The 15,529-nt window shown below is 43.9% G+C and overlaps 1 protein-coding gene across 3 annotated transcripts in view; it reads right to left on the bottom strand.

Annotated features, from left to right (window-relative positions):
- Positions 1–15,529, bottom strand: part of LOC143930661 (alpha-2-macroglobulin-like) — a 268,790-nt gene that overhangs the window by 176,511 nt on the left and 76,750 nt on the right. For all 3 annotated transcript variants that reach the window (XM_077455159.1, XM_077455160.1, XM_077455161.1), the window contains one exon: positions 191–610. In XM_077455159.1, coding sequence (XP_077311285.1) covers positions 191–610 — 420 coding nt within the window. The remainder of the gene's footprint in view (positions 1–190; positions 611–15,529) is intronic.

Here is a 15,529-nt window from a genome sequence, read left to right as displayed (position 1 = left end):
GTGATCAGTGCCAATACTATACACTGTCACTATATTAATAGGCTCCCTTCCTGGAAATGCCAGATCACGTACATGTACATGATCTGGGGCAGAGTGGTGGCCCTGCCGCAGTATATTTACATGGCACATATTTTAGTTTTTCATTAGTTTTCATTAGTTTTTTTTTATTTGCAACAAAAATTAAACTCACCATGTAGAAGAATGAGATGTGGTCTATTTTTGAATCCAGTTGATCTTTATTGATGTGATAATTTACTTTCACCAGCTGATCAGAATCGCATGGCAGAGTGTCTGTTATAGTTTCCACTTTCAATAGGCTGTTGCTCTCAGAGTAGAAGGGGCTGATCCACAATAGGGCATCTGATTTCAGAAATTCTTCAAAATCTTCCTCAGATTCCACTTCAGCCCCAGAAGATTTTACCTCCTTCCTGACCAGAGCCTTTAATACTACATTATCTTCCCAAGTATCTGTATTGAGTGCAAAATGAGTCAACCTATCTTCGCTGGTCTTTACTGTCATCAACGTTTTAATGTCATTGTTATGATCAAGTAGTTGCAGCCCAACAGAGACATTAGCCAAGGGCTGCTTTTTGCCATCAACAATGGTAATCTGAAAAAGAGAAAGGGGCAAAATGTATTGGAATGTTACCCTGTTTGACACCCATTACAGTGTAATCTTAATTATACAGTGCAGGACATAGGACTTGTATTCATAGACCATGGGTTATATGCAGGATACCTTCAACCAATTACAGAAAAATTGTAAACACAGAGCTTTGTTTTCAGAGGCTTCTGGATGTAACAGATCCCTCACAGAGGGGCATGGAAGGGACAGCTTTCCTGAATGTGAGAACGATCTCCCTGCAAGGCAGCACCTCCTACCCTGGGAGGTATGACAGAGCCAAGTACTCGGGTGGTAGAGAGAGCCACCTATACAGGGCAGTACTAGAGACACCTATATAAGGAGAGGTAGGAATGACTAGAGATGCAACAAAGCTTTAAAGGGTGGTTGGTGTTGTCCACTATGCATAGCACATTCTGTACACAGCACACCCCTGAACTTTACACTCTGTATACTGAGCACTTTTGAACTCTGTACTCTGTACACAGAGCAGCTCTGAACCTGGCACTCTGTACATAACACACTCCTGAACACTGCACTCTGTACATAACACTGCACACCATACTGCTTATGCAGCTCGCAATTAAATTGAGTTTGACACCTCTACTCTAGACCACACTAATATAACCCTGCCCACTGAGTTTTTTGCTAGGGGCCATATGTGATGGACCTCTCCTCTTCTGAAGATATTTTCTTTTTACACCATTTAGTTATAGTCTTTGGATTTGACTGCTTATTTCCCTGGGCTGTTTAGCAGTTTCCAAATTGGTTCCACTTGAAATGTACCTTGGGGGCCTAACCCGGGCCCATCATGTCATTATGTGGGGCCAGCCTTTAATGATTGCTTCAGGCACTGGATCCTGCATTAGGCAGTCACCTTGGCATGTAATGCAACATGTGCAGTTAGCCACAGGGTGCTATACAGGCTTAGGGCTGTGGTCCATTTCTCTGATTCCCAGATCCTAAAGACCCCTTTGAGGGTAAGTCCACCATGATGTGAAAAGCTTGGACCTCTAATATGCATAGCATCATAGATAAGCTAAAGCAAAGTTTTCCAGTATGCTGACAGTGGTGCCTGACATTTAATAACACAATCTGCACTGCGCAGAACATTATGCTTTTTTAGACAGAGGATTTGAGAGTTATTAACTTTTTTGTGGTAACCCTGCCATTTTGTTTTTAATGTTTCTCAATGCTAGCAATTTAAAAATTGGCGGTTTTCCTCATGCTCTCCTTTTCAGAGGAAAAGCAGCAGCTCCTCTCTCCTCTCCTGGTTCTGACAGGCCTGGCTGAGAACAGAATGAGCCATTGGCTTCTGCTACTGTCAGTCAAAACCTGTTAGTAGAGAGTGGGGGGTTGAGCCGGGCTGTGTGTCTGAATAGATGTAAACAGCCCGGCTCAGGATTGAGCATGCACTAGTGCCCCTATGGTCAGCAGCTTCTTACTATGCCATTCGTCGTGCTGGTGGGGGACCCAAGACTAGGAGGATCCAGGCTGCTCTGTGCAAAACCATTGCACAGAGCAAGTAAGTGTGATATGTTAGTTAAAGAAAATAAAAATTCTAACTTTACAAACACTTTAACTAATGTGTTGCACATTAATCCTTGTCTAGCAGCACCTGACTTTCCACATCCAAAACAATCTCCTATGGTCACTGAGAGGCACTTTGTTTGTTGTGCAATTGTGAAAGAGTTTATACCCCTCCTAAGCTTTTTGCTGAGCTTTATACTTTTAAAAATATTTTTTTTAAAAGGATGAAGATGCAATTAGCTGTTCTGGTAGTGGATGCTGCCATTTCAGTTCTCAATAAACACCTTACAGTTCCTATTGAGGACATTTACTCTTTTAAGGATTCTGTTGATCCTTTTAAATGCCTTCATTGCCCTGGCAAGTCCAGCCTTTCAGCCTGCAATTGCCACCCTGTTTATTTGCCAGACTATGATATCACTAACTGGACAAGACAAAAAAATTGAGATCACAACCCTGTCTTTGATGACCACGCTGATGCCCTCAGCCTTATTGCTCTGTGTGCATGCTGTAGAGAATGGAATTCACTACATCTCTAGAATGTTCCTTTTCTCTAAACATATGTGCATGATATGTTTTTGTTGAGTCTGCTAGCCCTGCTTGTAAAAAGTATTGTCTACGTATGCCTTTTGAGAGCGAACATCTATTTAGGGAATCCCTTGACAAATTCATCAAGGAAGTCACTGGTGGAAAGATAATTCTACTCCCCCCCCCCCCCCCCCCTCCACAAAAAGCCTAAAGCTGGCCATAGATGGTTTAAAATGTGTCTGGTTCAGCAGGGCTTGGCTGAATTTCAATCATGTGGCTGTCCCTGTTTAATATAACCCGATTATTAGATCGGCTTCTGTTAAACAGACAAACTGGAAAACTTATGTCGTTCAGTGGCTGCAGTTGCTGATCAGTGGATAAAGGAATCTGTCCATTATTTCAAAGGTGTACAAACTAGAGTTTTTATTTCTGTGCCTTCTTCACTTTTTACCTTCCAATCTGACAGCTTAGGGAGTATCTAGGGGAGTATTTGTAGCTTTTCAAAAAGCTCTCCCCATTAAATTGCTTGATCATCTCTCTGATCCTCAGGGAAGGTACGTCTTTGTGAAATTTTTGCTGTGGAGAGTTAAATTTATGATAGCTAACATTTACTTACCAAATGTCAACCAGCTTTGCAGTATCTGAAGATTCTATCTGAATTCATGGAGGGCAAGCTCATCCTGGGTGGGGATTTTAATACCCCCCTGGAGCCATCATTGGACTCCTCCACCTCAAGGTCACGTATCTCATTCCCCAAATTAAGGGCTCTGAAACGCACATTATATGACTTACACCTTGTGTTTGGAGGGTACTGTACCATAAGGCTCATAACTACACACACTTTTCTCAGGTACATCAGACCTATAGTGGCATAGACTATCTATTGAGTGACCACAGTTCTCTAGACTGGTCTCCTAAGTGCGAAATAGGCTCTATGATCTGGTCAGACCACTCCCCTATATACTTGACATTCTCGCTCCCCTCCACACCTGTGAAGGAGTGACATTTGAGCTTGAATGACTCGTTGCTAGCTAACTCGGACTGTATTACACATATCTCGGAAACAATCTCTAACTTTTTTGGGGACCACACACAAGATACCATGTCATTTCCCATCCAATGGGAGGCACTGAAGGCAGTATTACGAGGAACCTTTAGTCAATTAGGATCTCGTCTAAAAAAGGAACGCTCAGCTGTTATAGTGGCTGAAATAGCTCCAAAACCTGGAAACTGAACATAAGCGTTCCCCAACAGTCAAATCGCTCATGAAGGTTTCCAACACCCGATCACATCTCAGAGGTCTGTATGAGACCTCTGCACATACATTCGGGGACAAGCTCGCTTTCCATCAGTATAAATTCCAAGACAAGTGTGGCATGTTACTGGCCCGCTCCCTGCACCCAAAAGGATCTTCTACTTTCATCTCCCATATCCAAGGACTGCATGGAGAATCAATCTACTCACATTCTAAGATTGTGCAGATGTTCAGGGATTTTTACCAATCCCTGTACAATATACTTGTGGCCCAGTTGTCAGGCTCCCCCTCTACTACAGAGGAGCACAAGTCCTCTTATATCATGGACACTGCGCTCCCCACTTTGGATGAGGACACTGTTACCGAACTTGAAACACCTATAACAGCAGATGAAGTTGTGAAAGCCATTGCGAGTACACCAACTGGCAAGAGACCAGGGCCAGACAGCTTTACTCCAAAGTTTTATAAACTATTTGCTCCCCTTCTTGTTCCTTTCCTCACTAAAGTATTCAACTCTGTGTCAGAGGGCTCAGTGTTCCCTCCACAAACACTTGAGGCTCATATATCCCTTATCCCAAAACCAGAGAAGGACACGACTATGTGCAAATTATAGGCCAATATCCTTGATCGGGGTGGATTTGCAGATCTTCGTTAAAGTGTTGGCCAACAGATTGCAACCATTGTTGCCCAGTTTGATCCACTTAGATCAAGTGGGATTTGTGAGTGGCTGAGAAGCAAGGGATAACACCCTGAAAACCCTTATTTTATCCAACTATGCCCGAACCCACTATATTCCTTTATGCCTCTTAACAATCAATGCAGAGAAGGCATTCGACCGAGTAGATTGGCAATTCCTACGGCTGTCTTTACAAAAAATAGGACTGGGAGCCCACATGATCTCAAGGATGTCCCTCTACTCCTCACCATCTGCTAGGATAAGACTGAATGGCTCTTTGTCGCAGGCATTCTCTATCTCTATCTCTATCTCTAATGGGACATGACAAGGGTGCCCTCTGTCTCTCCTCCCGTATGTCCTCACCGTGGAACATTTAGCTATTGCTCTGCGAAACAATCCCTCTGTGCACAGAATAACAGTCGGGCCCACTCAAACCAAACTTGCCCTATTTGCAGATGACCTGTTCCTATTTGTGACACATCCACACTCATACCTGCCCTCAGTGTTGCAGGAGTTCCAGAGATTTGGGGAAGTCAGTAATTTTAACGTAAACTACAGAAAAAACAGAGTTAGACTTGCCGGTAACTCTGGTTCTAGGAGTCGTCCAGGACAGCACTAGAGAGATTAGGATCCACCTCCGAAGGCAGGAAATACAGCATCAAACCTTTAAAGGGCGTCTCCTGTCCCTTCTCCCCTCATCTTTAACCGAGAACTTCCCTGGAACAACTTATGAAACAATAAAAACATTGTCCAACATTATAAAAGCATATAGGGAGGGAATCCCTGCTGTCCTGGACGACTCCTAGAAACAGAGTTACCGGTAAGTCTAACTCTGGTTTTCTCTAGTCGTCTGTCCAGGACAGCACTAGAGAGGATCAACGAGAACTTACCAGATTGGGGGGGGGGGGGCAACTACCGATTGGAGGACTTTTCTCCCAAACGCTTGGTCTTGCTCTGAGATAAGGTCCCATCTATAATGCTTCATGAAATGTTTCTGCTCGACAGATTTGTTCTGTTGTCGCTCCAACTTGCTCTGCCCAGGAGGCCGATAGTGCCCGTGGGGAGTGAGTCAAAGGGCATTGCATTTTCATAATTTTGTAAGCTTCCACAATAAACTGTTTAATCTATCTTTCAATTGTGTTTTTGAAGCTTGGGACACAAATTTTTTTACCCGCATGTAAAATAAATAGTGCATTGGATTTCCTAATGCTTTTCGACATCTCCAGATACTGTAAGACACTAGCTCTCACATCCAGTTGGTGGAATTATATTTCCTTTGGATTGGTGGGGGACCCACAGAACGAAAGCAAAACAATTTCCTGAGTTCTATGTCATTTTGGCACTACTTTGGGCAAAAAACCTGGGTCTGTGCGTAGCACCAGCCTGTCTTCAAAAATTTGCAAAAAAGGCTCTTTAATGGAAAGTGCCTGAAGCTTGCTAATGCGCCTAGCTGTGGCTATTTTGTGGCTGTTTTGAGCGTGACCCATTTTAAGGAGGGCTCTTCTTCCTGCGACCATTTTATCCATCCCTGTAGTACAATTGACAGGTCCCATTTTGGTAAAATTTTAAACGGAACAGGTTTAATTCTGGCTAACGCCAGAATTAAATGGGTCTGACGGCAGGGGTTGCTCTAGAAACACAGATAAGGCCGCAACTTGTACCTTCAAAGTACTAATGGCCAGTCCTTTATTTCTCCCATAGACTTGTACAGGGTGTTCCGCGGCTTTTCGAATTTGCTGCGAACACCCCAAATTATTCACTGTCCAGCGAACAGGCAATGTTCGAGGCGAACATGAATTTGACTCAAGCTCGAAGCTCATCCCTACTCTTTAATTTTGAGCATCTCATAAATCACCCCCAATCTCCTCTTCAAACTTTTGCGAAAAAAAAAAAAATTCTCCGGTTCCATGCACTCTTTCTTAATAGAGTCCACCAGTGCGCTGTGAACCGGGAAAACCCTGGTTGGATCTTCTTTCAGGATTTGATACCTCCTGTCATGCAAGGACAGAGAGACCTGCTCCTCTTTAATAAGGATGAGCCGAACACCCCCGGTTCGGTTCACACCAGAACCTGCGAACAGATCTAAACGTGTGAACTTTAGAACCCTATTAAAGTCTATGGGACTCGAACGTTCAAAATCTAAAGTGCTAATTTTAAAGGCTAATATGCAAGTTATTGTCATAAAAAGTGTTTGGGGACTTGGGTTCTGCCCCAGGGGACATGTATCAATGCAATCATTTTTTTTAAAACTGGCGTTTTTTCGGGAGCAGTGATTTTAATAATGTTTAAAGTGAAACAATAAAAGTGTAATATTCCTTTAAATTTCATACCTGGGGGGTGTGTATAGTATGCCTGTAAAGGGGCGCATGTTTCCCGTGCTTAGAACTGTCCCTGCACAAAGTTTCTGCAGGAAAAAAAGTCATTTAAAATCACTCGCAGCTATAATGAATTGTCGGCTCCCTGTAATACAGAGAACAGTCATTGAAAGTCAATTGATAAAAAAAAGTGTAAAAGAAATGTTAAAAAAGACACACACACCGTTGAAAAAGTCCTTTATTAAAAATAAAAAAAAATGTAAAAAAGATTCCAGCGGTGGTAATCCACTCTTGCTATCCAGCAACTAGAGAAATCGGAAATTCTCAATATTTCTCTGTCAAAGTCGGACCTACACAGACTCTTGACTGCCTTTTCCTTTAAAACGGGCTCCACCTCCATCCGATACCTTGGTATTCAAATACCGGAGGATGCATCCCAACTCTTTTCCAAGAATTTTACCCCCTTACTTCTATGAACTCACGCCGATCTGTCTACTTACACGTTCAAATGGCTCTCCTGGCTTGGTAGGGTGAACACTTTAAAAATGGATGTCCTTCCCTGGTTTTTGTACCCATTTCAGACAATCCCTATATACATACCTAACTCCTATTTTCGGAAATTGCGCCAGCTGTTCTCTAAATTCATTTGGATTTCAGCCCGTTCTAGAATTCGATACAGAACGTTATCTCTTCTGAAAGCAAGAGGGGGAGCTGGAGCCCCGGATGCTTCTTTGTACCATAAGGCAGCAATACTCGCATACTGGACTGGTTCCATAACCATATGACCAAGCTCTTGGTTCACTTGGAAAGCCATATGAACTCCATTGAACTCTGAGCTCTCCCATGGACCACATCTGCAAATCGTAGGTTCACACCCCCTCTGTGACCTCACTTGTCAAAGGATCCAAATCCTTTGTGGCCTATGACCCCCCTATTTGGGACTCCAGCCTTCCCACCGGCTATACACGTGACAAGCTTTGGACCTTGGCAAAAAGAAGACCATAGGAGGCTTTCCCAGGTTCTCTGAGCAGACCCCACTTTAAAATCTGATACCCCCCCCCTGAATCGCTTTCTCGATACCCTATGCAGTGGCTTCAGAAACAACTGACTTCCGCTGGGGGCTGAGGTGGACGTCATGTGGCGTACGTGAGAGGGGAGGGGCCTAGCGGCGGCTTCCACGCGACGGGATGGAGGAGGATTCGCCGCACCATCCGGAGCTAAGCGCAGGGAGAGAGCGCGGCGCTCCTAAATGATTCCCGCTCCGGCCCCAGCACCCGCATTCGAACGCCCGCTTGCCCGGACCAGAGAGCACTTCCAGCGTGATCCGGTGGGACACCGGTAGACGGCACGGAGGACCTCGCTGGAGCGAGTGGAGTCCTCGGCTCTACCTCCCCCCCCATACTCTTCCACCAGATGCTGCAGAGTGAGTACAGTCCCTGTGAGCTGAAGAGCCAATACACGCAGAAGACTACTAACAGGTCAGACCGCTCCAAACTGTCTTGTTTTTTTCCTGGACTGTTACATATCTTCCAGTTAAGTACTGAGTAGGAGCAACTAAGGAGCAAGCTGATGGATTCAAATGCAACTCATTTAATAGCAGCACTTTGAATACACATGTTAAGATTCACATGCTACTCTATGCCCTGAAAAGTACCGCCCAGGACACTGATGATATATAGCAACTTGTACATGTTATTTAAGCCTTGAAAAGTTCAGTATTGATCTCTGATACAATCTTGATTGGTGGGGCACTTTTTTTTGTTTTTTCTGCTGCTCCGGCCTGAGTTGATTTAAATTAAAGGCAGCCCAGTTTAAGGGCCCACATCAGTTTATAAGGCAGTCACGGGCAAGATCATATGCCCCCGCTTTGAATGAGTGGAGAAACCGGAGACGACTAAATCTGAGAGTCGCGTTTGGATCCCCCTATAGCAGGAGGGCCCAAAGACCCCAAATATAGCATCTGGTAATCCCCCAGAACTAGAAAATTACACTTTCAATCTTATTTCTTTTGGGGGAGTATACACCTGTGTGTAAAGGGAGAATAGGGGACCCCTTGTGGCCTGTTCTGGTATTATCTTCCTCTTTTGTTCTCCTTTTGGCCTCTACTGCTCAAAGACATGGACAGTTAAAAGAGATACCCTGGCCTATACTCTTGCCTAAGTAGGGGCGCAGTAGATCTCCCCCTTGCACACCGTGACCCGAGAGCTCCATAGACTGATTCCCTGGGAAGAGCTTGCTGTCTCATAGACAGGCCAATAGCTAGCTCAGAGGAAAGGACTTGACTATTTAGTCTTACTATTACCTGCACCCTTTATCTTTTGCTTGCTATTTGCAATCCTATAGCCTTTTTTCTAAGGTGTCTCCAAGCGAAAGGGAACTCTGGGGAGGAGAAAGCCAAAGAGGGACAACATGAAGGGTAGAAACCCAAAAGTCAATGACTCTAAAGCCCCTAAAGAGAGCCTAAATACAAGCTCGATCCAGAAATATCTTAAAGAGACAAGCCAAAAAAGTCCAGGCCTGGATAAAAAACAAGTGGGCAAGCGAGAGAGGAGGAAGGAGGCTGGAAAAGCAACTGGGACCCAAGGCGACTCCTCTGGCGAAGAAACAGAGTCAGACCTGGAGGGTAAAAATAGAGAACAGACAGATATCTCCCAAATACCTACCAAAGGTGAAATACAAGAAATGTTTCTGAAACTGGAAAATTTAATTAAGTCAGAGATCCTAACCGTTAGGGCGGATATGGGTCACCTGTTAAGGAGAATAGAAGAAACGGAGGATCTAATGGGCAAACAGGCTCAGGAATTACTAGACTTAAAAGCGCAGTCTAGAAAAATGCAAGAGGCTCACAGGGACATTTTATACAGACTGGAGGAACAGGAAAACCAGAGCAGACGACAGAACCTGAGGATTAGAGCCTTACCTGAACAACAAGGAGAAGACCTCGGAGCAAAGATGACGAAGCTATTTAACCCTTTACTAGGAAGAGTGGAAGGCGAAGAATTAAAAATAGACCGTGTCCACAGAGTAAGGAAACCTCCAGGACTGAGGGTAGAGGTACCCCGAGACGTGATCGTAAAATTTCATCTTTACGAGGATAAAACCAAGATTTGGAGTAAACTAAGAGGATTGCCCTCATTACAATATGAAGGGACAACCCTACAAATTTTTGCAGATCTTTCCGCAGGGACCTTGGCTCGGAGAAGACAACTCAAACCCTTACTGGAACAACTGAGAAGTGTCAATATAAGATACAGCTGGGGTTTTCCAACAGCTCTGATTGTTCAGAGAGAGGGAAGGACTTTCAAGTTAAAGTTCCCAGAAGAAATCGAGGTCTTTTGTAATAACTTGGGAATTCCACCCCTTAAGCTCCCCCGAGACTCTCGTGAAAATTAATGGGCTTATTAGGAGGGGAAGAGGGGGTTCCCAGTGCTTATCGCGTGGGCCCTTTGGTTTCTCTGTCTGTTTCTGGCCGTTTTTGTTTTTTTTCCTTATTCTGAGTGGGTTGTTTGGGGTGGGGGCGGGGGGGGGGGGATCTGGGGGAGGGGTGCGGGGTTGGGTTGGTAGGGAAGATGGATAGGTGAGGCGGATCCGGGCTCCACCACTCCCTGTCTGGAGATGGAGTATCTCCCCCCCTAGGGGTGGGGGAACAGGGGGTGTTGAAGTGGAAGCCCGCAGTTGGAGTCACACCCTGGAAGGTATTACTTACAGAGGGGGGCAGCGCCACCCATTGTCAAGTATAGGCCAGGACAGGGCCAGGGGTGGGGGAGGGGGGTGGGTGAAGGGATGGGGGGGGCCAGGGGCGGGGGAGGAGGGAGGGTGAGGGGATGGGGGGGGCGGGGGGAGGAGTGGGAGGAGAATCGCCTTGTAGTGTGGGGGACCGAAAGAGTTATGAAAATCCTGGGTTGGATAAATAAATATAGATTAAGTGTGCCAGTAGTCAGTACAGGATGACTGAGGTAAACTTTATATCTTACAATGTAAGAGGATTAAACGCCCTAAACAAAAATGTACAAACTCTTAATGGAATTACATCAATGCAGAGCTGAAGTAGTATTCTTGCAGGAGACCCATCTTTCCCTGGATTCGAATGTTAAGTTATATTCAGACAACTTCCCGACCTGGTTCTACGGCGATTCCCCAATTAGGAGGGCTAAGGGGGTGGCAATTGGATTCGAGAAACATACACGATTTACTCTGATCGATAGATTGACTGACCCTGAGGGCCGATACCTGTTCCTTAAGGGTGAGCTAGGAAACAGGATGTTTACTCTTGCTAACGTATATTGTCCAAATAATAACCCCCTAGGATATATGAAACGGATCCTGCGAAGATTGGCAGAATTTAAATCTGGGGATGTAATCCTAGCAGGGGACTTTAATTTTTGTATGGATTCCGCCATGGACAGTACGTCCCGCGCAAGGGGGACGAATGAGAGGACCCTGAAAATATTGAAACATTGCCTGAAACAACATCAAATGGTGGACGCTTGGCGGACACAACATGAGAAAACGAAGGACTTCTCTTTCTATTCCCCAGTGCACGGGAAGTACTCCAGATTGGATTACATATTGGTAGAACACAGGCTGTTAGAGGACGTCGTAGAGACAGGGATAGGAATAGCCTCCCTCTCTGATCACTCTCCTGTGACAATGAAGCTGAGGATACCAGGACTATACAGACAACCCTTTACTTGGCGATTAAATGAAAATCTTGTTCAGGACAACGATACCATCGAGATAATCCGGAAAGAATTAGAATTCTACTTCTCGACGAACGATACAGGGGATATCTCGGGTGCCTCCCTATGGGAAGGACATAAAGCATATATTAGGGGTATCCTCATCTCCATTGGCACAAATAAAAAAAAAGCTAAATTGCAGAGAAGGGAGTACCTGATTAAAGAAGTCCATAGATTAGAACAAGAGCACAAAAAACAAAAGGTCCAACAGCCGGAACTTTTTCACCTTTTGATTAATAAAAGGGAGGAACTTAAAGACCTTCTGGACCAGGAAGCAAGGAGGTCACTGGAAGGGAGAATTAGAGAGAGACACTATGGGAAAAATAAAACTGGCAAATACTTAGCGAGACTACTAAAAGGGAGGAGGGAGACCAATTTTATTGATAAAATTCAGGATAAGAACGGGAAGATGGTCCATACCACTAAGGAAATCGCGGAGGTATTTAGACAATACTACAGTGCCCTATATAATGTTGGCCAAAAAGGGAGGTGTGGCAAAGGGGATAAGGAAATTACTAAAGAATTTTTGCATGATACTAACCTACCCCAATTACAAGAGAGTGAAAGAAACAGTATAGACAGTCCTATCACCGAGGAGGAAATCTATAGAGCACTAAAGGAGACGGAATTGGGCAAAAGTCCCGGGCCTGACGGGTTCACGATTATCTACTATAAAAAATTTAAGGAAATCTTAGTCCCAAGATTATGTCACTATATGAACGGGCTCGATACACAATACGATATGAATACTGAAGCTTTACGGGCCTCAATTACGGTAATTCCGAAGGAAGGGAAGGATCATTCACTTTGCGCAAGCTATAGGCCAATAGCATTATTGAATGCGGACACAAAATTATTCGCCAAAATACTGGCAGCCAGGCTGAAGAACAAGATGAGCGATCTAGTGCACCCAGATCAGGTTGGATTTATTCCCGAGAGAGAAGGAAGGGACAATGGGGTGAGGGCTTTACTCCTCCTCCAGGCCCTAAAAAATAGTGGGTCCCCAGCTCTATTCCTGTCTATTGATGCAGAAAAAGCATTCGACAGGGTAGACTGGGGACTTATGATAGAAACGTTGGAAGTTATGGGTATAGGCTCGAGAATGATCCAATGGATCCAGGTCCTCTATAACCACCCACAGGCCTCTGTTAAAATTAATGGAGAATCCTCCTCTCAATTTCAAATGGGTAACGGCACCAGACAGGGGTGCCCACTGTCTCCACTCCTATTTGCACTATCTCTGGAGCCGTTACTGACCTATATCCGAAAAAATCAGGATATAACGGGGATCAAGTTGGGAGGGGATGAACATAAATTAGCCGCTTATGCGGATGACGTGTTATTCTTCATTACTAAACCTAGGATCACGATCCCGAACTTGCTGAGGGTGTTGGAAAAATTCGGCAAAATATCGAATTTGAAAATAAACCTCAGCAAGTCCGAAGTTTTGAATGTTAACATCAGCACCCAGGAAGAGGAGAACCTTAGGACAGAATTCCGTTTCCCATGGTGCAAGGAGATCAAATACTTGGGAATCTATCTGTCGAACACCATTAGGAAAATATTCACGAAGAATTATATCCCCTTACTTGATGAAATCAAAAGAGAAATAAAAAAAATTTCAACATGCTCCCTCTCTTGGTTAGGGCGTATCAATGCAGTTAAAATGATACTAATCCCGAAGATTATATACAAGTTTCAAATGCTGCCCATTCCGCTCTCTTCGGCTTATTTTAGATTAATGAAAAATTTAATTTCGAAGTATATTTGGCAACACAAAAAACCGAGAATTGCCATGGGGGTGTTATGCAGGGGAAAAAGACAAGGGGGACTGTCTGTCCCGGATCTAAAAAGATACTACAATGCAGTGGTTCTGTTTCGAGTAGTTGAATGGGCGAAAGAGGCAAATAAAAAGAGGTGGGTGAGTGTAGAGAACACAATGAGTCAAGCACTTTTAGGTCGCACGATATGGAACCCTCCACAGTTTAGGTCCATTGGACCTCATGCTCACGAGATAACACGTTTAGCTTTAAAGATTTGGGATCGAACACATTCACAAAACAAGTGGGGGTACAATTCACCTTTGATTTTTCTTAAAGATAATGATTTTTTCACACCGGGCAAACAGGAGGTGGGGGGTAATTGGATTAGGAAAGACACCGCACAATTAAAAGATATATTAGTCAATGGTAAAATAGCTTCATTTCAAGCACTTAGTTTGGACACAGATCTCATGAAAATGGATAGGTGGCGGTTCCTCCAACTTAGCCACTTCATTTCAAATCTACCTCAGCCAATTCGTAGTGAAGAGGAACTGAGACCCCTGGAGCGTCTATGTCGGAGAGAAAAATCAAAAAAAAATATTACGCTTTTATATAAGATTCTTTCTGAGGGGGACGAATTGGAGGACCCGCCATACTTCCAAAAGTGGGAATTAGAGCTGGGGTCACAATGTAGCACACAAACTCGTAATAAGATTTTTAAACTAATTCACTCGGGGATAGTAGATAATAAATTGATAGAAACGAACTACAAGTGCCTTGCAAGGTGGTATGCGACACCCGATAAAATGGCCAAATTGGGACTAGAGCAATCTGCGGATTGCTGGCGTGGGTGTAAAAAAACTGGGACCATGGCCCACATTTGGTGGGACTGCCCCATTATTAAAACTTACTGGAGAAAAATCTTAGAGATAATTAAAGTTGTAACAAAAAAGGAAATAAGAGAAGACCCGTGGACTGTCCTATTTCATGGGACAGACGAACCCATAAAGCAATATAAAACCTCATTAATTCCAATCCTGCTAGACACCGCCAAAAATGTAATCCCAAAAAAATGGAGAGAAAATGAGAGCCCTAAAATATCGGATTGGATTTTCCGTATAAATGAAATACAAAAAATAGAAAATTATAACGAAGGGGACGTCGACTCAATAGCAGAAGAGGGAGGCTCAAACAAATGGGCATCGTGGGAAGAATTTAAATTGTCCTGGAGATATGTGGAGGAAATTACACAATAAACCTCAGAAGAAAATATTACCCGGTCAGAAATAACGGTCACTAAGAGGTAACTCACTAGCGATCCTACAAGGTAAGGGCGGGGTGGGCAGGGGGGGGGGGGGGGTGAGGGGGAGAGTAGAGAGGTATTTTAAGTTTACAATGGAGTAGGTTTAAACTAACAATCTTTTTTCTTTTGGTGTTGTATATATTGTATTTGTATGAATATGTTCCCTCTCCTTTTCATACATGTATCTATTTTGTTATGAAAAAAAAATTGGATATAAATAAAGAATAAAAAAAAAAAAAAGAAACAACTGACTTCCTATATCCGAACCTTCTCATCAATATCAGATATTCTAGCTGAACTGACAGGATTTGAGGGTATGCTTAACCAAACCAAACCTCCAACGCACATGGTATCGCAGCTTTATTCCCTCTTGCTGAATGCTTTTCACCCTGATCTCCCACACTACACAAAGGCTTGGGAAAAAGATTTCCAACACTCTATCTCCCCCATTGACGGGCAAAAATGCTTTATTCTAATGCACAAACTCTCTTTAGCCACTAAAACTCAAAAAAGGGATTTAAACTAGTGACTAGGTGGAATAGATGCCCTTCGATTATACATCACTTCAACTCAACAACGCCGGATACTTGTTGGCGATGTCTAAGCTCCAGGGGCACTATGTTCCACATTTGGTGGGAATGCCCCCCCTCCCCCATACAGAAATTCTGGCAACGGATCTTCCTACTATACTGCAAACTGATGGCGACTGCGCTCTCTCCTACACCCGAGATAACTCTCTTATCCATGCTCCCGTGCACTTTCAAGTCCATTAAAAAAGATGTATTATGTCACTTCTTAGCT

The sequence above is a fragment of the Lithobates pipiens genome, unplaced genomic scaffold, assembly GCF_037356315.1.
Source record: "Lithobates pipiens isolate NorthernLeopardFrog02 unplaced genomic scaffold, aLitPip1_a1.2 Scaffold_25, whole genome shotgun sequence".
NCBI lineage: Eukaryota > Metazoa > Chordata > Amphibia > Anura > Ranidae > Lithobates > Lithobates pipiens.
This window is presented reverse-complemented; position numbering and strand designations above follow the sequence as displayed.